The following is a 27,579-nucleotide window of genomic DNA, read 5'->3' on the forward strand; positions in this document are numbered from 1 at the left end:
GTGAAACGTGAAAGAAAATGGACAGTTTGAGCAAAAATAGTGAGACATTTACAGGATGTATAAATAAAATAATTGAAATCTTAAGAAAATGGGACGTTGGGACATGTTAAGTATTTGGTCACCTATGTAAATGAAAGTGAAAAAATTTAATTTGGAATTTAGCTTGTGTGAAGAGGGAAATAAAATGTTCAATTTGGGCAAAGGCATTGGGATACCTACAGGAACTATAAACAAATGTATTCTTGTGATACATACCTAAATTGAAAAGTGAAGACAATGGAGTATTTAGATAAAATTATTGGGACACGTACAGGAAGTTGAGATGTGAAGAACATGGAGTTTGGACAAAAGTCTTGGGTCTCACGTGTGACGTGTGACAAAATATTTGGAGTCCAGACATAACTATTAGGACACCTCCAGGAAGTGGAAAGTGAAGAAAATGAAATGAAAATGATTGTGGACAAAAGTATTGGGACACCACAGGGAGCAAAGAGGGAAAATATTAGGGACATTATTAGGGCACTGATATTGGGCATTTTGACAATTATCGTTATCGGCCTTTAAAGAAAATAAGCTGACGGCCGATAAAAAAGTAAATCTAAATCTTTAATCTCAGGGAACTAGTTGTTTAAAATTTCAGTTAACTTTATAAGAGATGCTGTTGACCTTGGGAACCTTTTGAATAATTTGTTTTTGTTTGACATTAAAACTAAGATTTGAAAGTTTACAATTTCAGGTATTTTTAGGTTTTAGGGAAAAATATTTACTGTAAAAAACTATAGAGAGGTATGGTATTTACTTCTTTAAGTTTCCATTTAACTTTTTAAGACGTACTGATAACCTTTGAAACTCTCTGAACATTTTGTTAGAAATGTAAAAGGATGTCTATTGTCTAAGATAAATAACAAAAAACTTCTGAATTTTGATAAGTCAGAAAAATTGTTCAATAAACATGACATTACAACAAAGCCAAGGCATTTGTATTTAAAAAAAAAAGCAACCAATATCCAACCCCCACCCCCACCTTTTTTTTTTTCACTGAAAATGAATATCACTCCAAATATTGGTTATCTGCGTCCTTGACTAAATAGATATATGGATAAAAGGAAGAAGTGAAAGTGTTTTTTGTTGATTCCCAGTCCCCAAAATTCCCAAGATTTTGTCCATATGTATATTGTAGTGTATTCATTCTTTGTTCAACCAGTAATGAAATTGATAACTGGTTCTCATGTATAATTCCGACTTGGAGGCAATTTAGAGTATCTTGCCCTACGACACTTTGACAGCAGGCAGTCAAAGCCAGGATTCGAACCAAAATCCCTCTGCTAACTGGATGGCCCGCTCTACCCACTGAAGTACAGGCGCCGCAGTCTAATGTTCACATCATTAAAAGGCAGTTGGAGGTTGAAGTGTTGCCGAAATCACTAATTTAAAACTTGCCTTTTGTAATTAACACTTGCACTGGCAGAAGCCCAGCAAAAGCTAAAAGCGTTGAACCCAGTCCAGAATTCGTTTAAAAAGAAAACCTTGGGAGCCTTCCAAGAGCTCCACTGCACATCATTATTGTCACGCACTTGTTTTGTTTCACAGTATCGGGTTTGGCTTGTGTTCGTTTCATTTTCAACACCATTTTCCTTTCTATGTTTTAATTAAAATTTGTATCCTTTTGTTTTGATTCATGTGTACCATCATCACATTTCCTCCTCCTTTTTCTGTTTTCCCACATGATGTCATCCCCCCCCCAACCCCCCACTCTCTTCCTCATCCTCAACTCCGTCCCCACCTGATCGCAGAGACCTAATCAAAGTGGTGGAGGTGACAAATGATGGCGGACCGCTGGGGATCCATGTGGTGCCTTTCAGTGGCAGGGACCGAAGGTAAAAATAATCCTGTCTAGGCAGGAAGTAGCTTCTTTTGGAAGTCTTTATAAGACATGTTTAAGTTTAAGTTGTTTTCAAGTTGTGGTTGACCCACGATAAGTGGCCCCTTGATTAAAAAGGTAAATAAAATAATTAACTCATTCACTGCCATAAAATCATTTAAAAAATATATTATTAAAAATTAGGGGCGACAGGCGATTATTATTTTTTAATTGTAATTAATCGCATTACTTCACTAGTTAACTCACGATTAATCACACATTTTATATCTGTTCTAAATGTACAATAAAAAAAAAATTATAGGTTTTCATACTCTTGTTAACAAAAGTGGAAAAAAATGTTAAACTAATAGAAATAGTTGAAATGATTTTTTTACGTTTATAGCCATCAATGACATTGAATGAATAAAAAAAGAAAACATTATTAAAAATTTGGGGCTTCAGGCGATTAAAGTTTGTAATTGTAATTAATCGCATGACTTCACTAGTTAACTCACGATTAATCACGAATGTTATATCTGTTCTAAATGTACAATAAAAAAAACATTTAAGTTTTCATACTCTTGTTAACAAAAGTGGGAAAAAAATTAAACTAATAGAAATAGTTAAAATGAATTTTTGGCAGTGAATGAGTTAAAAAATAATAATACCCCCCCCCCCCCACAAAAAAAACTATCTTCATAAAACACTGATTAATATTCACTGCATTTTCTACCAAAACAGGGGGAAATGTAGTAACAATTCACATAATAAAAAAACAAAGCAAATATAATATAGAAAAATATTGGAAACAAATTGAAAAACAAATCTGAGACTGTGCTGAACCGTGAGTATGCAGGAGTAGACTGCAGCTGTAAGTTGTTTGTTTCTATTACACTGGTTATACTGGCCTATACTACAATTAAATTCAATTAAATTCTATTATACTGGTTTTACTGCCCTATTCTACAAAAGTGAGTAGCCTTAAAAAAAGATATATTGCCAGTTTGGAATGATACGAAGGACAAAAATAGTACCTCAATAATATAAAAAAAAATTAATGAGTTGATTTTAATACACAACATGAGTTCTGGTTTCCTGTTCAGTAGTTTTGACACTTGAGTTTTGTCCTTCAATGGTAATTTTTACGCAAGATAAAAAGAAAAAAAAACAGTACGTAATTGATCTGTTATTTGTTTCAAACCCTTTGTTGTTGGGTTAAGATAGTAGATCTTTTATACATGCATTGAGAAAAAATGAATGAATAAAATATATAAAGAGCACATATTTGCACGTCCATATTTAAAGTGGCATTTTTGTCATACATCTATTTAAGAAGTCCAATGTGGCCCCCTTCAACTTTTCATTTGCCTATTCTTCAACTACACAATTATGTCATCATTATGAATTACTCCTACAAACATCTTTTGATAATATACTGGTAATTCTAGGGTTAGTTCTGACTGTTTCAAACAACTAAAAACAATAAATTTTATTTTTACAAATTCAGTGAAACTCTGCATACTTAAGGTTCAGTACCTGCAGATAAACCCCTACTGCCAACCATTATGCACAGTATAACTCCAGGATTTTTTTTTTCTGTAAACTGAGTGGAATCATACGCTTGCACAACAAATGAGTTGGAACGTGCCGCTGTATCGTCCACACACCGCCACTCAACACGTAAACACCCGCCCACGTCATGAGGCCATTTGCCGGTTCGCCACCATCCATCATAGTGCTTTGACGCCTGCAGGTGACCGTCATATTTCCGCGGGCCTCCCGACACGGCTTCTCCGCGGGATTCAAAGGACTCGCTGAGCACAGCTGGAACAAAGCTGGCCGGAGGAGGAATTTCAAGGAATTTCACATCTGCTTTGAATATTCCCGAATAGGCGGAGGAGCCGAAACAAGATCCGTGACTGCGAACTTAGTGGAGATGCTATCGCCTTCTTCGCGGCTGACTCAATCATGCTAAAAGCACACTTGTGACACACGTTTGCCTTTATTGGGAAAATGTGTGGGCCGGCGTTATTCCAAGATTACACTTTCATCAAGCGAAGTGGAGGCCCTTCTCCCAGCAAATCACATTGCGTTCCCACTCAAATCCAATCAGCGGGAATGTTTCTGAACTCTTCCACCCCCCTGAACTCTGCTACCCTCGCCGTAATCACATTCTCATTCCTATTGAATTAGAAGCCGGGGCCGAGTGTTAAACTGTACAATCTACTCAATTTACAGAGGTGGCACGCACTCAGAGGGGGGAGAAAAAAAACTTGGATTCTAGGTCGACAAGAAGACTCTGTTGGGCTTGCTACATCTTTTCCCAAGTTCCTTTTTGGCTGTGTAATCCGTCGAGCGCCTTTCTCAGGTGAAGCTAGCCTCTAGCCCTAAAACAGTTTGCCACAGCGGATTACAAGCATGGCGCCTCAGGTGCTTCAAGCCTCAGCTCGCCTGTCAAAAGTACACTTTTAAGGTATAAACCATCAAAAGGCAAAGATTGTTCTGGTAAATCAAGAATACTCCTTGATGTGAGAAGCCCAGTTTTAGTATAATCCATTAAGATGAAATACAACTGGCTTTGAAGTACCAGCGTGATCCAGTTGATTAGGAAACATTTTGTGCTCTTCCCATTGCAAGAATATATCTGATATTCTATATGATATATGGTATCACAGGGTTTGCCAGTACTAATTATTAGTTTTCCCTAAATGAAGTACTTCATTTTCATTAACCCTTCTTTTGCGTTTGTTTCTTTGGAATGTCAAAAATGTCCATGGGTCAAAGTGATAAGATAATTAAAAAATATATATATGTTGTGTTAATTAAAAATAAGTTGAAAGAAAATTAGGTGTGTAAAAATTTGTGTGTTTATTTTGAGTTAATTTATAGTTAATAAATGTTATTTTAAAGCCACTAATTAAAATCAAAATTTATAGGTAATAAATTTAATAATGCATATTTGTGGAGCCTTGGGTTAAGTTGTATTTTATAATTTTAAAAATGTGCAGCATTTCACAAGTTACTTCATGTTAAAGATCTTAATATGAAAAGAGAAATGCACTGAGCTGTCACCAATGTCTCACAAATGCAATTATACCATCTAGTGGCAGAAAAATGACCTCAACACAAATCAATATCACACTCGTTTTTTTTGTTTTGTACAGTACAGTACATCTTTTTAATTTTAACTCAATGTTATGAATTATTAGGAAATTACTGTATCAATGACTAAAAGCTGCAGCCATATTTCTATTAGTTTTTTTCCACTTTTATGTTAGCATGTTAGTAAGAGTATGAAAACTTAAACATTTTATATGAAAAACATTTTTTTAAATACATAATTAAAAGTAAAAAAAAAAAAAAAGGCAAATACAGGACATTTTTAATATACATAATTTTTTTCATTTATGAACCGTTAAGAGGGGTCAGTAACAACAGTCGCATATACCTGGCCCTTAAATCTGTCATTTCATGGTCTCAAAAATGCTACAGTTCAGTTGACAAAAAAACAAAACACAACAAAAAACACGATCTTAAGTTGATGTTTTGTTTAACTGAATTACGATTTAGGTAGAAAACTACCTTAATCAGGTGTGATTTGGAGCCAATTTTTAAAAAATTTTTTTATGTATATTATATTTTTATATTATACATAAACCATAAATACCACCATCTTCTAGTTTTTTTGACAGCATTCTCAACTCCAAAGCAGCCACATTATCTTCTGTCTTCCCTTGTGTTGACTTGAACCTGTTGGACCTTTTCAGGACTCTTGGCTTGTTGGTCAAGCGTCTGGAGCGAGGTGGCAAGGCACAGCAGCAGGCCCTCTTCCAGGAGAATGACTGCATCGTCAGAATCAATAATGGGGACCTGCGGAATATCCGCTTTGAACAGTAAGACTTCTTCCCGAAGCCCCACTCTGGGACTTTTTGACGGCATTCCTTGGTCCTGCTTTTTGCCTCTATACGTGTACCTGGTGCCCCAGGCTTGTGCTAAGTTAACCGTTTCCACCAATTTTATCCCTGCAATCCTTTCAGCCTGGATGCCTTTTTAGAAAGCTTGTGGAAAAGGAGTCAAATCCGTCCTTTTACCACTGATCCCGCTTCTTGCATCATTCTCCCGTCTACCTAAATCCACCTGCCTCTTTACATTCCCCCATGCTACGTGAGTGGGCGATAATGTAGTGTCTGCATGTTTGTTGTTTTTCTACTTCCATACAAACAGCTATAATTCAGAGAATATACCAAACACGCATGGTTTCTAATGGATTTATAGAATCTGCACGGCCCAAAACACGAGATTTGTACGCGGTTCCGCTTGCAGCGCTTACGCTGTGTCGGGAACATAATCCGAGAATCCTCGTGAATATGCAGGAGCGCTTTTTGATAATGTGAATCTTCACTGCGGTCGAGTAAACATGAGACTATCTTGTTAGCGTGAAAAGGCAAAAACAGACATTGGCTGATGGCAGTGAGTAAACAGGCCTTTTAACACAAAAATTCCAATAAATTGCCAAATCAGAGCCATGAAGCAGAACGTGGTGAATGTGTGTTGACTTTCAGCATTAGGGTCTGGAGTAGCGTATAAATAATAGTTGTCGGACAGTTGCTCCCAACGAAATAGTGCGGGAGAAGTGAGTGTCAGATCAGATGCGAATATTTATTTTTATGACTGTATCGGGTGAAACTGTGAAAGGGGCCTCCTGTCAATTCATGTTGTGTGACTTTGAAAGCACAGGTGCATCCATATCACGTCTCTATAGGAGCTACGCTACATATTGTTGTCATCTGCCTCCTCATCTACAAGTTCATCCTCCCTCTGGGAATTTTGTAAAAAAGGGCTTCTGGAATTTCACAGCACATTTTCCCGCCACAGTAATGCAATAAAGGCCCTCTGACGCTTTCGCCACTTGGCTAAATGTCCTCTTTGGACAAGTCAAAGCAACTTGTGATGGACTGCAGCAAATGGTGCTAGTGAGGATTTGCTGCTGTCAACATGAGCTTCCTTTTGGGGGTCTATGCTGTATGAGCTCACAGTGACTAAAGGGCCAGGAGTTAAGGGCTGCCAGCCAGCCCATGGGGGAGGCCCATCCAAGCAAGAGGATCACGAGATGGAGCCAAAAGCGTAATAATAAACACATAACTATTTTCAGGTGATCGAAAACGGATGGATGTCAGATGTAGAAAACAGCTGACAGGGACAACTAATTTTCAGCGCAGAAGAGTCAGAGAATTGAGCCTTTCAGCTATTTTTTTCGCACTGTAGCTGCCTCTGATGCTACCTCAGACCGCCAGGAAATGTGTGGCATCCTACCAACTACTTCCTTGCATACCTACCTACTTGCCACATATCTACTGACCTACCAACCTACTACCTACATATTTACTTTGAAGCTACTTATCGAGCTACTTGTCACTATTCTACTGACCCTTCGATCAACAAACCCATCCTAATGGTACTTACCGCCACCTTACTTACACCCATCTTCTGGCCTACCAACCTGCTGCCTTAACGCTTCTTGCCTACCTTTTTTGCCAGAAATCTACTGGCCTACCTTCAAACACACCTTCAAGGTACTTAACTACCTACACACTAACAAACTGCTGACCTACCAACATACTAGCTACATGGTTCTTTCAAGCTACTTTCTACTTGCAAACCTTTTTCCCTTAACGTTGTGTGAAAGATTGAGTGATTTTACTCTTGTTTTCTCTCCGCCCAGGGCACAAAACATGTTCCGCCAGGCCATGCGTTCTCCCATCATCATGTTCCATGTGGTGCCGTCTTCGGTGAAAGCCCACTACGAGCATCTGTCCCAGGTCGAGAGGAATCCTGCATACTCATCAGGCCGCTTCAGTGCCGACTCAACGTCCATTGGCACGGATCCCGCGCCTCGCAGGATGTCCAGACACGGCTCCCAGAAGCAAGCGCCCGCTCACTCGCATCCGGATCAGACGGACAGCTATCAGTCGACCGCTCACCCACCAGCTGTCTCCGCTGCCAAACCTCCCACCGGACAGATTCACTCGCCACAGAGGGGGCTGACATCAACCCCCACGCCAGGCTACAACAAGAAGGTCGGGAGGAGGCTCAACATTCAGCTTCAGAAAGGTACGGGGAAAAAACAACCAGACACCAATTTGGACTAACCCCGGATTCCCACAATACTAACTGATAGCATACTAAACGCCCATGTGGGCCCATTATGATTAATTATAGAGATGGTTGATACTTAAGTCATTTGTGGCAATGTATTTGCAGTATCATACCACAAAGGAAATTGGTACTGGTATTGATTAGCAGACACATACAAGGACCACACAAGCAGCAGAGCATCTTTTCATGCAGCATAGAAATTATTACAACAGTTGCATATTGACAGGTAGTGCCCAAATATTTTAGTAGTAACCAAAATTCATTTGTGGCTGCCCGCTCTAAATTAATGTGTATGTGGGAAACATTGCAGCTGATCAATGATGTAATTAATCACTGGCATATTAAATACATTATGGTAGATCACAAATCGTGCATAAAATGCAAAATATTAACTAATCGAATCCAGACGATCAGATCTGTGTGAAGTCTATTGATTTGTGAACATTTTGTGCCTCTGTGGACAATTGCTAAAGCGCCAAAGCCTACTTAGCTGGGTAAAATGCTAATATGCTAATGGCTAGAATGCAAGATGGCCACCTACTGAGATAAAACGTTAATATACCGCAAAACAGCAATCTTAGGTTCAGGAAGCGCTACATTTTCCATCGTGTCTTTGTTGAATTTCAAATGGAAATGGTAAAATAATACTAGTTGGCTTGATAGCATATAGCAAGCGAGCGGGAGTACAAAAAAGGATTGGGATTTCCAATTAAAACCCTAATCCCGTATTGAAACTTTACTTTAAAAAAGTGCATTTTCGAGACTAACCTGTTTTAATAATTGTAAAAAAATATATATATTAAAAAAGTGTATTTTTAAAGTGTATTCCTGTTTGTAGCCCATTGTTGTTATATTTTGGCATTCTGGGTAATTTTAACTTTCCGTGGGTGGAAAGTGTCCCAATACTTGAGTCCACATGTCACAAAAGCAACATGTGGGCTTTGGAACATTTTGCACAGAAATTTGCCGTCGCCTTCGACGGACGTCTTGGCACAGGTGGCACGTGTGCACGGTGCACCTCTGCCAAGGCTTCAGTTGGGGGTGCAGGAGGAAGAGCTTGTTGCTTAGCAGCCGCCTGTGCTGCAACAAAGACGGAATTGCAACCTCCCAGAATCTTTTTTTCCCCCCCTCTCTCATCCGTGACAAAAACAAAAACAGATGCTTCTTGTTGTTTGGTCTTCACCCTGAAATCTCCTCATCATGTCCTCTTGCGCTTGCTTGCCGCGGCAGACGTTTGCGAGAGATTAGCGACAGATCTCTCAAGAGGGGACCGTTCGCCTCATCTCGTTTTGTTTCCACTTAATCCCACTGCTCCCAGCACGCATTAAACACTCGCATTGTTTATACCTTTGAATCCTGTAAGTAGCAAAGTGATGTCGTGGCAGTGAATATCAAAAGCTCACACCAGGTTTACATGATATAAAAAATACAACAGATAGAAGTAGTAAGAATGTTACACCATTTTTCGATTTATGGAATTCAGTGAAGTGAAAATAAATGATGGTTGCACAAGTGTGCACACCCTCTTGAAGGAGGAGATGACTTTTTTTTTTTTAGCTTTCAATCAGAAACCGGAATGTTTTGTGCTAACATTGACTGGTGTTTGGTACTGTTTATAATTACATTCACAATGTCTCAGGCGTTAGTTCCAGATAAAGAAAAACAGCCCCTTTTCATGATGTTGCCACCAGCATGCTTGACTGTGGGTACTGTATGTTGTAGTTTTTGTTGATGAGCAGCGTCATGTTTGCTATTGTCATATTCTGGCCAAAAATTTCACCCTTGGTTTTATCAGACCATGCAACGTTTTTCCACATGCGTTTTGAAGATTTCAGGTTTGCTTTTCTTGTTTTTTTTAAATAAATATTTTGTTTTTGCCACCTTACCCGCTATATGATGAAGAAGGGGAGACTGCTGGCACATTCACTTAACAGGCTCTACTTTCTAGAAATTCCTGCAGCGCCTTCAGTGTTTTCTTTTGGCCTCTTGGCATCCTCCCTGGCCGGTTTTCTTGTCTTTTCATTAATTTTGGAGGAATGTCCAGTTCTTGGTGATAGGACTTAATTATAACTGTCTCCAGTGTGGTCCACGTTATATTTTATACCTTGGAAATTATTTTGTACCCTTCTCCTCCTGACTGTGCTTTATAAGCCTGATATTGTCTTCCACCGGACTAATGCCTTGTCTTAGCAAAACAATGTGGGAATGATTCCGCTCATGTTTTCTGTTTCTTAGCGGGAAAAAACATTCACTAATAGTCACTTTTTGGGAAAATAGTCTCTAGAAGGGTCGGAAAAGTTGCTACCTTGGCAACACTGCCAGCGTCTGGCTGACCTTTGCATAATTAAAATCCACTTAGTCCCAACTTGTTGCTTCCCACAATGTATTCCCAGGCACAAATAAGAGAGCAGTCTGGACAGGATGTCTTAGTCATCATTTCCTCTGTCTAACTGTCCTCATAATAAGATGTTGATTCACTGCTTTCCATAAAAACATGCCTCCAAGGAGAATTTAGAAAATTCAGCCCCCGAAGCTACTTTTTAACTCAACTACATGAAATCTGGTAGACGTGTTTTGTCATGACTACTCAATAGGCCCACAAAGATGTCCCGTGCTGTAAAACAAACAGGAAATCTGTCATTTTGATAAAAAGCAAACAATTTAGGATGTCTTTTTTCTTTATTAAAGAAAACTGAGTTGCCCTACAAAATTTGTCCAATGCTACCAAATTTGAACTGTATGCTAGACAGATTATGAAACATTTGGGTTTTCGTCATTGGGTAGGAAAGTGTAGTTTGACTTTTGAAAATTCACCCTTTCAAGCCTGCTATGAAGCATAAAAATTGCTAGTCATCATGAGTCGACACATAAAACAGTCTCAAGGACTTCTTAAACTAGCAGGATGTCTGCTGCTACGGTTTGAAGCAACCAGGTTTGGACTTCAATCCAAGATCGACTTAGTGATTTTTTCTGATAGCTAGCAAATTTGAACAGATAGATGACATTAAATAGAAACCTTAGGAATAAGCTCATGGTTGTTTATGTCTAATAATTCAGCCCCCGAAACCAGTTTGGCTTCGCAGCATGACATTTGGTGGACGTCTACCATGAGTGGCCCTGCAAAAAAATCTCAAGAAGCTATACCCAAAAAGACACAGGAAGTTAAGATATTTTAGTTCAAAGCGGCCCATTTTTTGCATTTTCCAGGGATGTCACAGACTTGTCCTAAAGATTTTATGCAATTTATTCAAAATTGAAACTTTTTGAAAAAATGTGGACTGATTTAAATTGGAAACATTATTTTTGTCATTTTGTATGGGAAATGCATGCCTGCGAAATGTGATGAAAATGTCATCAAACAGAAAACTCTAGTAGTAACTCAGCAATCACAACATTGTTTTGAAAATTCAGACCCCTAAACCAGATGAAATTTTGGATGGCAGTCTATCATGAGTATAAAATATTCTCAACAAGATGTGCCCTAAAAATGATATGATGATGATGGAAGTCAAACATTTTAGTTAAAAATAGCTATGAACAGTACTAAAAAAAACGTAACGGTGAAAAATTACGATTTGTCGTTATGCACTTGACTCGCCAAAGTATATCCAGTGTAACTCATCCCCATGGAATTTGATAGACATGTCTATCATGAGCAGACCCACAAAACAGTCTGCTGAAACCATGCCCGAAAAAGATACAGGAAGTCTGCTATTTTGGTTTGAAGTGGCCGCTCATTGCCATTTCCAGAAGTTCTTCAAAGATTCATCCTAATATTTTAGTTATTGTATTTAGGCTGCATGACAGGGACAAGAATATATTGTTGTGACAGGGATTTGTCATGTCTACAGAGCTGCACAGGAAATTCTAATAAAACAACCATGCTATGATTGTCTTGATGACATAAATACTCCCTCTGGGTCACGCCTCAAGGTTTTGTTTAGTCTCAAGATGGTGGTCTCTAAATGGACTTCTGCTCTTACTGTGGTGGCTACCCGCAGGGCCGGAAGGTTTGGGCTTCAGCATCACGTCGCGGGACGTCCCCATCGGGGGCTCAGCGCCCATATACGTCAAAAACATCCTACCGCGGGGAGCCGCCATTCAAGATGGACGCCTCAAGGCTGGCGACCGATTACTCGAGGTGAGGTGGATGTGGTAAAGGAAAAAAAGACAATAGGAAAAACATTTGTGCAACATTAACATACAGCATAAGAAAATAATTATACAGGCTGTTCCCAAAAATCAAAATAAAACTTGATTCATGAGACTATGGCTTCACAAAAATACTTTTTTTTTTCCTGTTAAAAAAAATATACACTTACTTTTTCCCTTTCAAAGAAAATGCCATGGCTTTTTCTTCTATAAAATGTCCTTATATTAGTCTTGGGCGATATAACTAAAATGTGTATCACAATGTAAGTATTTCATATCAGTCTATTAATAATGATTCAATTAAAAAAAATACTATTCAAAGCATGTATGCGAGTGTATGCACGTCTTGACTGGTTCAGCAGACAAGGTTCACAAAAACAGTTCTTGTGCACTCAAAACACGCTTTTGTGCTACAAATTTGTACTTATGTGCTTTTAATGGTGGCCCAATTCTAACATATTGTAGCTTTTGCCTACAGCACGCAGATTGCCGGTGTTTGCTTTTGCTTCCTGATTTTTTTCTGTCGAAAGCATTTTGTATTGATTGATTGTTTATCCTTTATATTTTTTTATATTGATATTGAATTATCGCCCAGCCTTCTTTATTCCATAAGAATAAATATTTTTCCTTCAAAAGTACAACAGACTTAATTTTCAAAAGAAATTTGTGCTAGAAAATTATTTTTTCCCCCCCGCCTTTTTTTTTGTTCTGAAAAAAGGACATTCCAGAAAAGGTAAGCCTTTTTCTTGAAAATAATTCCTTTATTCCACCTAGGAAAAATAACCCTACATTTTCCCTCTACAAATATTGCTTTCCCCCCTAAAAGAAACGTGTTTTTTAGTACTAGTGTAATTTTATTTATTTTTTATTTTTAACATTAAAAACTCAAGTTTAAACTTGAGTTAATTTTATCTTACCTCTGTAAAATTTTTGATGATTTGAGAAAGTCCTGTTTATTAGGACTACAGAATGGTTCTTGGTTTTTTTTGGGAACATAATGTATTTGTACATATAACAGTTTTATAACAATATGCCATACCCTGTTGGCATGGAGTGCAAAATATATAAAAAATGCAAATATGAGAATTAACAGCTATCACTTGTGCTCAGGTGAATGGCATTGACCTGAACGGTCGCACCCAAGAGGAGGTGGTGTCCATCCTCAGGGCCACGCCAATGGGGGGCACCGTGGGGCTGCTGATCCTCCGCCAGGAAGACACCTTTCTCCCTCAAGAAGCGGTACGTCTTTTCTATCTTCGGCTTGATTCTTTGACCTTTTGAGATTGATCGATTTTAGCAGTTGGGGCCGTTGCGTACTGTACACTAACAATGTGGCTGCCAACAGTGGAGCTAGTCTACAAAAGTGAGGTCAGTGTAAGACAATTTCACAGTTTCATTACTGTACTTGATTACGCTATATCCTCGGACAAAGAGGAAGCTTTTATTGCATTTTAGCTCTAAAGATAAGATCTTAGGAAATTGATGCAAGTTAATTATGGGAAAAAACATTTGGTATCAGAAGAAAGTAAACAAATTGCAAAAGACAAAAACAAAAAGCAAAACTAATTTTATTTTAAGAGAATGCAAATGTTCACATTACAATGAAATCTTGGTTTTCATCTGCCCTAGATTTTGTACAATTTGGAATGAATTTCAACAACTTTTGTACAACCAACCGCTTGGATTTCGACTTGGCCATTCCTTTCTCAGAAGTGATGTACGTTCATCCAAAAGTATTTTATAAATTGCTGTAAAGCATATTCCACAATTCAAGCTTTTAATAGCAACTTATCTGATCCAAAGTCAAGTCAAAGTCAGTCAAATTAAGATGTAGCGACAAGTCTACGTTTTTTTCTAGTTTTCTGTGGTTTTTTGTTTTTTTTACTACCCATTGCCCCTCCCAAGACATTACTTCTCTCTCCTACAGCATCCAGTATATTACATGCAAATTGCCAAGTACGCAAATTAGGCAATGACGTCATTTAGCGACTTCTGGCAACTTCTTGGACAGCCAATATATACACTTGGTTACTGGGGAGTTTGTCAGTCATTACAGGCTGTATATTACACACTTTTCTGTCTGTCAAACTACAATTATTCTCTAAAATATCTTTATATATTTGTTAATATTTTATAAATGGAACAGATTAATTGGTTGTATGTTGTATGTTTTCTTACAATTCGGCTTTAGTCAAACTTTCAGGAACGGATTAACAAATTTCCTTTAAAAATGTATAAAAGCGTAAAAAAATAACGTATTTATACATTTTTATGCTAGAGCATACAGAAAGCTTTGCGGCCTCTGAACTGAAGAGAACGCTTAAAGCAATGGTAATTATTACAAAAACAGTGGCAGCAGAGTATAAGAGATCAACCAGGGCTATGTTGCAAAAAGCTCTTTTCCCCTTTGTTTTAAACAGGTTTTTGAATAATGAAGAAACTTAGCTATATTCTAATGCTAATTGCTGCAAAACGGAAACAGATATAATATACTTTTTTTCCTGATGGAAGAAGAGACTCTATTCTTTCTTTTGGTAGGTTCCATGTTTTTATAGCAATAGAACACAATATTCTGTGGGCCTTACAAAATCAGGCAAAATCCAGTCAAACAGCCGGGAGCAAAAGGGGTTGCTTCAGTGAAAATGGCTGAGAGTGAATGAGTTAAGGAAAGGAGGTTCTGCTGTATATTTGTTCCAGTTAATGCTGAAAATAAACTTGATTGATATCGAAGAAATAAAGCAAAGAGTTCTATAAAGTTGTTCTATAAAGGGGAAAATTGAACAAAATAAGTGATTCGATTTTTGTGGTGGGGAAAAAAAACTATTCAAATGTTATGTCTTGTGAGTGTTACTTGCATCCCAGTGCCGTTTGTGAGGAACGTATCAAGTGGACTGATAAGTTGGAAAGCGTCCAGATGTTGGTGCTAATTGCCCCGTGCGGCAAATGAGACGTGATGTCCCGCACATCTGCCGGCATCAAAAGCTGCCTTAATAAGTGCGCTCGTAATTACGCACAAGATTGAGGAGGGGCGTCCGTGCATCCGTCAGTCTGTGTGGAAACTCTCGTCTCTCTTGGCCTCAAAGCTCGTTAAGTTGCATAGTGGCTGCGCTTCTTTCTTTCTTTTCGTCTCCCCGTGGAGGCCAAAGGAGTGTCAATCAAGTGACTTATTGGTGACAATTCTGCGAAGCAAGTGAAGGTTGTCTTTAGATGAGAGCGGCAGGCGGAAAAGAGGTCTGTCTGAAAAGAGCAGGCCAACTCAGAGTGCCATTTTTCAGGTTTGGGTGTGTGTGTCTGTGTGGGGGGGGGGACTTTTGCGATACTATGCATACTGTAATGTCAACTTGACATTTACAAAGACGGATATTGAACATTCACACAAGCACCCTCATTCTAGTTCAGTTGTTCGCAGTAATAGGACACGCTGGGAAAGGGGTTAGAGGTTATAGTCAGAATCTTGCATTGTTTAATTTTTTTTCTAATTTACTTTTTATTAGTGCTGTCAGGCGATTAAAAAATGTATCTAATTAATTACAGGATTTTTTTAATTAATTAATCTAATTAATCTGTTTTAATATCATATTTGCTAAAGGTCCCAAAATTCTAGGACATTAAAAAATTGTACTGCATGACTAATCAATTTAATACACCAAGAAGAGAAGATTTGCAATCCACATTTTTATTTTTGAAGTGTGCTTCATAAATCAAACACAAAAGAAAAAGTTGAAGCACATCAACAATCCAATTAGGTCAGGCATTATTTAAAAAAAGATTTTTTGACAGTGGATGGTAAGTCCTGCTTTGAACACCCTCTTTTTCTTTTATTAGTTTTTATTTAGTTCCTTAGACCCCAATATTAGATCTGTTGAATTACAGATGTAATTCTTTAATTAAAAAATATACAAGTTTTCTCCTGTAAACATTATTAATCACATCATAGAAGTAGAAGTCACAGAGATAATGTCCAAAAAGCATCGATGTGAATGACAGGCAAGCGTGGTTATTGTTTACAAGTAGCGACATGAATTCAATTCTTCAGCGTGAACCCCCGTTATCTTGTGGTCTCGTAGATTTCGGACACGTACAGCTCATGCAACGCACTTTGTGTGAATTTCAGTAATTCGTCATGTAGTTAGTGTGAATTCGGCGTTATCACATTCCTATCTATCCTTCCTTTAGCACCATATGCCCTGTCTGTCATATCTGGTTGTCTTACGTCTTTGACAGTTGTTGGGGTTCAATTTTTATTGCTTTTTTGTGTGTGAAGCAATCACAATTCTACTCGGAAATTCTTGGGCACAACCAATAATATCCTTCCCGCTTATAAACCAGTTTCCTTTATAAACCAGAAAAGGCCCTACAGATACATTTTCATACAATGCCATTTTAATATTTTTCCTCGGCATCACATTATTGTCGCCCGGCACTCGGGGTAGTGCTAAACGCCCAAAAAAAATAAAAAAATGGTATAAGGACAATCACTTACCTCTTCGGAATGGCGGTGGCCAGCAATCGCATGATTGTCATCGTAGGAGCATGCATGCATGACCCCCAACAAAATGTTTACTACATATGAAGGTGAAATGCTCACTTTGCTGACATTTAACAGCTCTTTTAGACGTCCGAACAAGTTGATCCACGTTCACATTTATCCCTCTGAAGTTTTGGCTTCGGGAAACGAATAAAGAATACATCCTTCATATGTGGATGGTTGTAGTGTCTGGAGTCGTTTCTGCAAGTTCCACAACGACTGTGTTTACTCAGCATGTTTTTTCCCCGGAGATAAACGAGAACAAAACAAGCACTACTTGCATTGCTCGTCAATGAGCGGCTTCATTTTTGACTTCCTTCCGGTTCAAGCTGCTGAAGTCACGCGACCTTGCAGTCTAAAAATAGCATTCGTGCGGTACCTCATTGCGTTATTTTTTTTAACGCACTAATTTGCGCGTAATTAATTAATTTAGATTAACGCGTTAAACTGACAGCCTTACTTTTTATTTAATTTTACATGCACCAAACATGTAACATGAACCCAATTTTTTGAAAAGGAAAAAAACATACCAGAACAAACAAACAGATTTTAAAATAAATTGAGCAAGTGAGAACTTGATCATTGAATCTACAGTAAATTGGACTGCAAGTTGCTACTTTTTTCACTTGCATTCGACCCTGCAGCTAATACAAAATATCCATTAGATCACAATGGGGCGCACTATAAAGGAAGCGCAAGATCGTCAGTCTATATAATAATAATTTTGAATTCTTGTCTTGGAATTCTAGTTTCTTAACAGTAAATATTCTCCAATTTCTATAGTCCTCCATGAAAGCAGACTGATTATCTTTGTGTTGAATCAAAACATCTGCTTTTACTTTGGAAAACATGAGCAACATTTTGTCTGATTTGATGGACCAAACCTGTAACTGTTTTTTGGCACATTGAATTAATAATGCCCAATTTTTGACTATAGGGATGGAAATTAAAATGTTTTTTTTTTTTTTAAATTTGAATCATTCAACAAAATAATGATTATTATTATTATTACAGCCCTACAATGGTAACGTAATACATGTCATTTTTCCATCACTGGTACCCCTTCTGGAAGAGAGCCACCCCCCCCCCCCCCCGCCCACCAAAAAAAAAAAAATCACCCAGGCTCGATGTAATCTGACACCTTTGAGTTGTTGTCTTGTGTGCTGTTTGTCACATTGGAACTTGTGCTTGTTTTTGTGTGATCTCCAGCAGGGCGGTGAGGCCCAGATGCAGATGCAGATGCAAAGCTCCAGAGATTTGGTAAGACCCCCATCAAATCCCAACCTCCGACTCTTGCTCCTTTGCTTAATCCCCTCTGCGTGGATATTTGTAATCTGTAGCAAGTGGATAAAAAAAGAAAAAGAAAAAGAATGAGTTTTGTAGTCATGAAAGTGAAAGTGAGTTTGAATCCATCTTGTATGGATGGCGTGTCAGGCGGGGAAAAAAACCCTGTCTTCATTTGTAGTCTGCGAACGAGTAGATCCGTCTGGATGGTAACACATGAGGTCAATTGTAAAAATCTTTTCTTTTTTTTTTTGTTCTGGGCCAAGGGAAAAAGTCAGGGAAAAAGTTCATCATCTGCTTCGGAGGCGCGCTTTAGTAGCGGTCCCGCTCGTAAACACTCGAGAGCCCCGCGTAAACAGCGGGCATCTGTGGAGCGTTCCCCCGTCAAGCAACTTGGAAATTCTTCCAACAACCTTGTACAAACTTCCATAGAGTCGCACTTTCTTCAGACCCACACGCTCACTCCCTCAAACCAAAACACTCTCTCTTACCTCACTCTCATGCACAAGCTCGCATTCACTCACTTTCACTCATGCACTCTTACATACTTACTCTGATACCCACTCGCACACACGTATGCACACAAATGCACGTGTTCCCGGCAGTTCCAGGCCTCAACAACAACGATAGTTATCCGTCCGTCATGATGTCTCGATGATGACGGCGTAATGGCGCCATAAGGCGAGACGTGCACCATGTTGTGCAGGCCATTAGTCATAGAGGCTTATGGGAAGTGGCTGCTTATGTTATTGTGCAATTCAACAATAATGCGCAGGCGGCACTGTGCCAGGAAGCTATCGAATAGTATCACACACACGCACTCACGGCCATCTGTTCTTAGCATGTGTTAGCATGGTATGGTGTAAATGGCATTTAATGAGATCGTTGACATTGTCACATGCAATCGGGAAGTCTAGTCGGTGGGACTTGTTGAATGTTTGTGTCAGTCAGTCAGAAAGTGTGTGCGTGCGTGTGTGTGCTTATGTCGTTGCTACATTGTGGGGCCCATACACATGTCTTTTTCCAGGTTTCACTACCATTGTGGGGACCGACTTGAAATTGTGGGGACATTTTGCTGGTCCCCACAAGTTCGGACCTCTTTTTGAGGGTCAAGACTTGGTTTTAGAGTTTAGGTTTGAATTGGGTTATGGTTGAGGTTAGGGTAAGGAATGGGGGTAGGAAATCATTTTTGGTAGTTGGGGTTAGGGGAAGGGGCTAGGTAATGCATCATGTCAATGAGATGTCCTCACGATGATGCAAAGACAAAGTGTGTGTGTGTTTGTGTACATGCTTGAGTGTGTGTGAGTGTGACTGAGGCAGTGAGTGACTGCTGGCTGTGAGAGTGGATATGTGTGTGTTCATGCGTGCACGTCTGTGCGCGTGCCAAGTGCCTGTTGTCTGTGCGCGTGCATGCATGGTGACATCGAGCCTGCATCCAACAGCCTCCCACCTGACGCTCAGTGCACCTCAACTCCTCACCGCGCCTCCTCGGTGCTGTCAGCCAGTCGACTGGTCGGGTCACCACAGAAACGACAGAGCCGCAGGGCCCGTGTCAGAAGGAGGGAAAAAAAGAGGAGAGAGTGATTTCAATGATACATCTTTTTCTTTCTCCATTTTTGTATCCCTCCTGCTTCCCCATTATTACTTTCTTTCGTCCTTTCCTACCCTTCTTCCTCCTTTTTCTCTTCATTTCTCCATCTCCTTTACGCTCCCCCCCCCCTGTATTTTTAAAAATGTATTTTCCCTGAGAGAGAGAAATTTGGCCTGCAGCAACTTTTCCTCTGCCTTCAAAATGACATCTCTGTTGGGTCCAAGTTGAACACGGGTGCCGACCCGCTAATCATTCCAGACACTGTGTGTGTGCGTGTGTGTGTGTGTGTGTGTGTGTGTGTGTGTGTGTGTGCGTGTGTGTGTATGTGTGTGTGTGTGTGTGTGTGTGCGCACGTCTCTGTTTGTGTGTGTGTGCATGTGTGCGTCTCTGTGTTTGTGTGTATGTGTCAGTGCAAGAAGATGTAATTGGTCCTGTAGCCTCTAAAGAGAGTAAAACATCTCATCTTCTGCTAAAGACTTGAACGCTGAAGCCCAAAAAATCAAAACAAACCCCAAAAATGCCGAAGCTTTTAGTTTGAAGCAGCCATTTCACAGTTGCAAAGCCTGGGGGAACAAAAAAATCAGCTCCCATCACCAGTTTCAACAATGGGCAAGAAATTGGGTAGATGTGTATTTGTAACAGGATGCACAAAAAAGTTTTAATACTAAGGTTGTTAGGCGATTTAATTTTTTTCTCGTAATTAATCGCATGACTTCAATAATTAACTTATGATTAAGCACACATTTTCTGTGATAAATATACAATATGTACAATAAAAAAATATTCTCACATTTTTTATTCTCAACAAAAAATGTCGAATAGAAATGGTTGCATCTTTTAGTCATTGATATAGTAATTTCATTATAATTCATAAAATTGAGTTAAAAGAGGGCGGCATGGCTCAGTGATTGAGTGGTCGTCTCCCATCTGTGAGGTTATGGGTTCATTCCTCACCCCTGGAGACCTTGTCAAAGTGTCCTTGAGCAAGACACTGAAGCCCGGTTTGCTCCCAGTGGACCTGGCAGCGCCGACCACTGGTGTATGTGTGTGTGTGTGTGTGTGTGTGTGTGTGTGTGTGTGTGTGTGTGTGTGTGTGTGTGTGTGTGTATGTATGAATGTGAGGCTTACATTGTCAAGCGCTTTGGGCACCATATGGTGTAGTTAAAGCGCTATATAAATAGCAGTCCATTTACCATTTTAAAATTCAAAAGATATACTGTAAAAAACGAGTGTGATATGGATTTGTGTTGAGGCCATTTTTTTTGCCACTAGGTGGCATAATTGCGTTTGTAAGACTTCAGTGACAGCTCAGTGCATTTTTTCTTTTCATATTAAGAGCTATCTAATCTTTAACATGAAGTAATTTGTGAAATTCTGCACATTTTTTAAATTGTAAAATACAACTTGACCCCAGTCTCCACAAATATATGCATTGTTATTCAATTTATTACTGCAAAATTCTGACATGGACGTGTCTTTTGCATTGCGACTGGAAGTCCCCCAGTACAGGCTTCCCAAGTAAGGGGCAGTTATTACTCGCGCGTTAAAAATATGTATGGCGTGAAAAGAACTTTAAATTAACTCAAAATCAACGCACTAATTTTGACGACCCTACTTTTAATTGAACAGGAATTTGGTTGGCCATTTTGGTTTGAACAATTATCCCCTGACACTAGTTTCACCAATAAACATGAAAATGGGTGTACAAGTCTATTATGACAGGACACACGAAAAGATCTCAAGAATCCATGCCTAAAATTGAGCAGGCTGTCTGCCATTTTGCACTCAGCCCCCAGAAAGTAAAAAAAAAAATTGCTCCTGATACAATTTTCACACACTGACACAAAATTGGTGGACATGGCTGTCACAACCAGATGCAGAAAAAAGTCTCATGGACCTATGCCTGAAACAGAACAGGAAGTCGGCCATTTTGGCTAGTGACATTTAGGTCCGTTTCTCACTGAGCGGCAATGGCTTGCAAGTGTTTGCAAGGTAGCAAATGTTGATTTTTCGTCAGGGTTCGTTCAAGGTTGCAAACGGTCGCAAATATGATGACCCAAAGTTTGTCAGAACCCTGACGAAAAATCAACATTCGCTGCTTTTATGAACACTTGCAAGTCTTTGCCGCTCAGTAAGATGCCGGGCCTTCACTAGAATTCCAGAGCTCTCACTTTGACAAACTCCAATCCTCATCCACCTTGTTTCTGTCACGTGGCCTATTTTGTGTTATTTCCCCTCTCTACAGATCATTTCCCGCCTTCGTATTGTGATGGTTTCCAGCGTAATAGGATTGATTTATCTGCGTAATTGAGTTCCGGACTCAGAAGTAATGATGTTCCTGTTGTCTTATTATTTATTCCACCGCACTCGCTGATGATCACAGGCAACATGGTTGTTGTTTTTTTTCCTTCTCTCCCCATCCAAATCCCAGGATGCATTTATTTGTCTTTCCTCATCCTCATCCTTCCTTCCTCCATGCATTCCATCCTCCTCCCTCTTCCTCCTCCCGAAAAAACAAAGGCAGCTAATGGCGCACTGACAGCGAGCCCGGTGATTGAATTCATTAAGCGTGCGCGATAATTGGCAGACGGCGGCGTGCACGCAACCCGTCTATTCAGAGGACAGCTGTCAAATAACGAGCCAGCGAGAATGCCATTTATTGTCGGGCGGGAGGGAGGGAGAAAAAGACACGAGCACCTGTTGTGGTGGGTGGGAGAAAGAGAGAGCTCGTTTTGCCATGATGGCCATGACATTCAATGTTTCCATTTAAGCTTCCAAAATTGCATTTTTTTCCCACTTTTCAAATGTGTCAGTATCTAAAAGGATGCTTTATGTCTACAAAGGACCCAAACAGCATCCCCCTCCCTGTAAAAGCCATTGGCTGTTGATAATCTGTTTGAGGGTCACGTTGTCACCTTCATAAAATTATGTCATGTCTATGGCACTTTTCAAAGAATCCAACAATCCACACTAAAACATGAACAATATAGCAACGAAGCAGTAAAATTAGCAGTGAACAAAAATCCAGGCAATTTAAAGAAACCATTCTTGTTAGCCTGTCTTAAAAAAAAATTGAACTCTACAAATGAAAGAAAAATCCAAATGCAGAGTTAATCCTTTGGAGCTTGCTGAATTTAGCTTTAGCAAAGCAGTTATGGATGACTTATATATATTATATATGTATACATATTTTAGCAAAAGAATATGCTTAAGTCAGGACTTCTATTGCAAAACAGAGTTAACCCCTTTGGAGCTTGCTTATCTGAGTGAGATGATAACATCTTGCATTGAAATTCTGAAGCCCTGTGCAATGTTCAAAGTGTGTTTTTTGGCAAAATTGGTCACATGGTTAAATTCCAAATTGGCATCTCATGTTGGAATTCCAAATTTTTATGTTACGTAGACTTTTTTTTTTTGCAATAAATAAATACATTATGGACACATTTCTAAATTTTTCACTAAAAAAGCCAGAGAAAATTTAAAACACCAAAGTCTTATGGAGCTCACTAAACTGAACTCTTGTGAGCTACTCTGATGTCTGTTTTTGTGCAGTTTTCAACGTGAATTTTCACTGAAAAAATGGGTTGGATTCTGATTTGCTGGAATGAGCTGTTGTAGGAAATGCTTGCATGATTGCATTTCACGTTGGAAAGCCCAACACTTTGGAATTCCAATTTGGAACTACCAATTTATTTCCGACTTGTATATGTGAATTTCAGTTACAGAACATTTGGTTGAATGTGAAATTGTTTGCTCCAAAAAGCCACACGCACAGTTAATCTTTTGGAAATTGCTGAACTACATTGTTGAGGTATGTGTGTCTTCCAAAGTTTTATGCGACTCTAAAGGTCTGTTTACACAAAAATGTGTTCCAATTGTGACCTTTAAAGGTATACTGACGTCTTGCATTGTTATTCCAATTTGTACAATATTGAAGGTGAATTTTCACCCCCCAAAAAATGGGTTGAATGCCGTGTCTCTTCAAGAAGCCGCAATCAAGGTCTGTTTTCCCAAAATGTGTGTGTGTTTGTTTTTTTTTAAGTTTTTTTTTTCTGGTGCCAGAAGCCCGAGGAGGACGAGCTAGTGCTGACGCCAGATGGCACTCGTGAGTTCCTCACCTTCGAGATTCCGCTGAGCGACTCGGGCTCTGCGGGCCTGGGTGTCAGCGTCAAGGGGAACCGGTCCAAGGAGAACCACGCTGACCTCGGCATCTTCGTCAAGTCCATCATCAACGGAGGGGCCGCATGCAAGGTTGGTTTACCCTTTAAAATACTCAGAAATGTTGTCTTTTTGTTTGACGATACAATATGTGCCTTTTTTTAAATCATTAACACCACTCACAACAATTAGCCTATTAACCCAAATGTAATGTTTAACTTTTCAAGTAAATAAAATCATATAAATGGCTAGCTTATCTTAATTCAGCTTGTATGTTAACATATTAACGAGGTGTGCAAGAATTAATCGATGATCAATTTAATCAACAATTATTTTAATCACTGATTAATCGTTTGGAGACCTTGTTTAACTTAAAATTATCTTTGTGTTGATATAAGACATTTTTAAACATTAATGATCATTTTTTTTGCAGGTTTTTCTGATGGATGTTAACTGAACCATAAGTTTTAGGTTTGTGCATTTTCTGCACTGTTAATTTAAAATAATGGAATAATTATTTTTAAATAAATGGATGGAAATGTTTTTTTTTAACTAATGGACAGATTATTTTAATGTAAGAAATCGTTAGTAACTTAGCTAGTCTTGTAGCGAAGGTTTGAAACCAAAAGCTTAAAAAATAGTTTTTTATTTTGTTTTTTAAGCCTGATCCAAACTTTTATTGAAAATGCTTGGTAAATATAAGGCAAGTAGCAAAGATTGTTATCTTAGCTCAAATTGTATAGAGGCAGTGCTAATTATTTGGCTTATCTGAAGGACTGCAGATTTAGTTTTTTTTTGTTTGGTGTAAAAGTAAAATTACTAGCCAGTTAGCATTTGTTAGCCTTTGAACAAAGTTTGTTAGCTTTAGCTCACTGGAGAAAAAAAAAAACCAGCCAGTTAGTATGTGGTGTTTTTCTATAAGATGGCGCCTTAGTAGTATCAACAATAGCAAATTGAAACACTTTAGTGCTAATGCTAACTAGCATGCTAATATTGCAGCTGTCTAGTAGTGTATTATGTGATTTCCTTATCCAGGACGGGCGCCTGCATATAAACGACCAGCTGATTGCCGTCAACAGCGAGTCGCTGCTGGGTAAAACCAACCAGGACGCCATGGAAACGCTGCGCAAGTCCATGTCCACTGAGGGAAACAAACGCGGCATGATCCAGCTCATTGTGGCCAGACGCGTCGGAAAGAGAAGCCAGGTGGGTCATTGAGCAAAATAAATCAAAGAAAAAGCCAAACGGATGAATTGAACACTTGAGCCATACAGCTTCGAATGTGTCTGGTTTCTTTTGGTAAGTTGCAAAAAAAAAAGCCAAAGGAAAAGCTGATCGTATATAGGCACACATGTTGAGACTTTGGAGGTGGCTGAATTGATATTCTTGATGTTTAATTGGAATTTTAAGCTCCTTTAAAATTTTGACATTTTTGAAAAAATGTGGTCTAGTTCCAAATAGTAGGGGTGTAAATTGTCTAGTACATGGCGATTCGATTCGTATCACGATTAATAGGTCACGATTCGATTCGATACTGATTAATCTCGATACGAATCTATAAATTAATTATTGCGATTTTTTTCCCCACTCAAATTTAGAAATACTAATCAGTAAACTTGCTGAATCAATTTTTTTCTAACACCCCTACCAAATAGTGTCTCATAAAAAGCCAAAGGAAAATCAAACCATGCACATGTGAGCCTTTGCATCTTGCATAAGTAAACTATTGGGCAGTAAGTGTCTCGTGTGATGGTGGCTAAAAGCTCATTGACATTTCTTACGATTTAAGACCCAAGAGCATGTGATCTTATTGGGAGCAAATGAGTTAAGTTATTAACTCATTTGCTCCCCAAAACGTATAAAAATACATTCTATTTTAAATATTACCATGCTCCCAAAGACGCATGTTCAGTATGTTTTTTTTTATTGCTAGATCATACAGAAGGCTTTGATGCAGCCTCAGAACTGAAGAGAATGCTTGAAGCAATGGTAGTTATTACAAAAACGGCCAGCAGGTGGCAGCAGAGTATAAGAGATCAACCATGGCCATATTGCAAATAGCTCTTTCCCCCAATGTTTTAAACAGATGTGTGAATAATGATGAAACTTAGCTATATTTTAATGCTAATTGCTGCAAAATGGAAACAAGATAGAAATACACTTTAATTCCTGATGAAAGAAGAGACTAATCTTTCTTTTGGTGGGTTCCATGTTTTTATAGCAATAGAACAAAATTTTTGGTGGGCCTTGCAAAGTCAGTCAAAATCCAGTAAAACAGCCTGGAGCGAAGGGGGTTGCTTCAGTAAAAAAATGGATGGGAGTGAATAAGTTAACGTCAGTGTTTGACTTTGATACCTTAATGAAGACTCTATTATCGTGCATCACTGCACTTTCAACTAAACACTTCCATTTTTCCAGAACATTCTGATTGAATTCTGCCATTTGACTTGAAGTCCCATTGAGAATTCCTTTGAAATTTCATTTGATTTAACCTTGCATAAATTATCATCATATTTAGAGCAAAGGGAGTGTTGTTTTATGATTTCTAAAAGCTGCCAGGCTTTTCAAGGTGCACTGCCTGCAGCACACCGCCCTTGTATAGAAAAAAAAAATCCGACTGTGAAGTGAGCTGCACTGTACGCGTTCTCCATGTCGACAATGTTGTGTTTGGGCAGGGTGTCAGCACCTGTGTCCCTCTTGCTGGCTTTGTGAGTGTGCATGTGAGCGTGCACGCGCTGCGAATGTGCACATGAGCGCCTCTGGCACTCTTCCTCTGCTGCCTCGCTCTCATCTTCCTTCAACCAAACTTTAGATTTCCCCTCGGCCCGTCTGCTAATTGAAAGACCGATTCAAGCTCGGAGCTCTGTTTTGTTTTTGCTCAACATGTGGCGTGTGTGGGTGCATATCAAGGTGTGTGTCACTTGTGCGCAAGTAATTGTGTATTAGATGCTTGTGCATTCATGTATTCAGGTTCAAGGCACCATGGCGGCTTGTCCGCACTTCAGCTACTGGGCCGCAGGAGACGCCGCAGGCTATTCTCGTGTCTGCCCCCCCCCCCCCCCCAAAAAAAAAATAATAAAACCCCGCCTTCCCTCATATGAAAATGCTACCTGAGAGATCCTCTCTCCACGGATTACATTGACAAATTGTAACATTTTCAATTTAACTTACACAAATGTGTGTCAACATGTCATAATTGTGATGCCTTGAGATATGAGCGACCAACAAGTTTTTTTGAGGCAGGATCTGTTGTATGGCTGATTTAGTTGCAGTTGGACAGATAATGAACAATTTAGTTAAAAGTTTATTGCTACTCCCAATTGACATTTCCTCACAGCAACATCAAATTTGGTCATTGACACCTAAATAAATCCCCCCCCAAGCCGAGGAGGGAACAAAATAGAGACGCGGCAATCAAACAGGCCAGTGTCATTTAGCCAAATGAAAGATTGTAAAAATAAGTCTTAAGGCGAAACAGAATTGGTGGAACAACATGTAGAAAGATAAAAATAATACTAACAGGCTTATCTTCTTTATCCTCTGTGAAGAATCTGTGATTACTGAGAAGCTTTTTATAGTACAATATTCCAGAGTGCCCTTTTTCTGTTTAAAACGACATTACAAACAAATCAAAAAATTAAGAAGAGCATTCCCATTCATTTTAATGGGGAATTTGAGATACTTTTTGAGAGGCACAACTGTATATTGTTTGATTTCCCCAGTGAGATTGTATTATGATAAATAAATAAAAAACAGCAGCCAGAGGATAGGTTTAGACTTTTTTTTTCTTCAAATATGCGCGAGTGCGTAATATGATGTGTGAAGGCTATTTGCACACGTGACACGCAC

The 27,579-nt window shown here is 39.0% G+C and overlaps 1 protein-coding gene across 11 annotated transcripts in view; it reads left to right on the forward strand.

Moving 5' to 3' along the window:
• The window catches only part of pard3ab (par-3 family cell polarity regulator alpha, b), a 156,327-nt gene that overhangs the window by 73,618 nt on the left and 55,130 nt on the right, over positions 1-27,579 (forward strand). For 7 of the 11 annotated variants that reach the window (XR_013291438.1, XR_013291439.1, XM_077559901.1 and 4 more), the window contains exons 7-14: positions 1,794-1,877; positions 5,629-5,754; positions 7,584-7,972; positions 12,019-12,158; positions 13,280-13,408; positions 17,907-17,957; positions 23,635-23,823; positions 24,766-24,936. Coding sequence is in view for 9 of the 11 variants with exons in the window: in XM_077559901.1 (XP_077416027.1) it covers positions 1,794-1,877; positions 5,629-5,754; positions 7,584-7,972; positions 12,019-12,158; positions 13,280-13,408; positions 17,907-17,957; positions 23,635-23,823; positions 24,766-24,936 (1,279 nt within the window). In the remaining 2 variants the exon portion in view is untranslated. The remainder of the gene's footprint in view (positions 1-1,793; positions 1,878-5,628; positions 5,755-7,583; positions 7,973-12,018; positions 12,159-13,279; positions 13,409-17,906; positions 17,958-23,634; positions 23,824-24,765; positions 24,937-27,579) is intronic. The other 4 variants (XM_077559903.1, XM_077559902.1, XM_077559906.1 and 1 more) reach the window with 4 other exon arrangements.

The sequence above is a fragment of the Vanacampus margaritifer genome, chromosome 2 (assembly GCF_051991255.1).
Source record: "Vanacampus margaritifer isolate UIUO_Vmar chromosome 2, RoL_Vmar_1.0, whole genome shotgun sequence".
Taxonomy (NCBI): Eukaryota; Metazoa; Chordata; class Actinopteri; order Syngnathiformes; family Syngnathidae; genus Vanacampus; species Vanacampus margaritifer.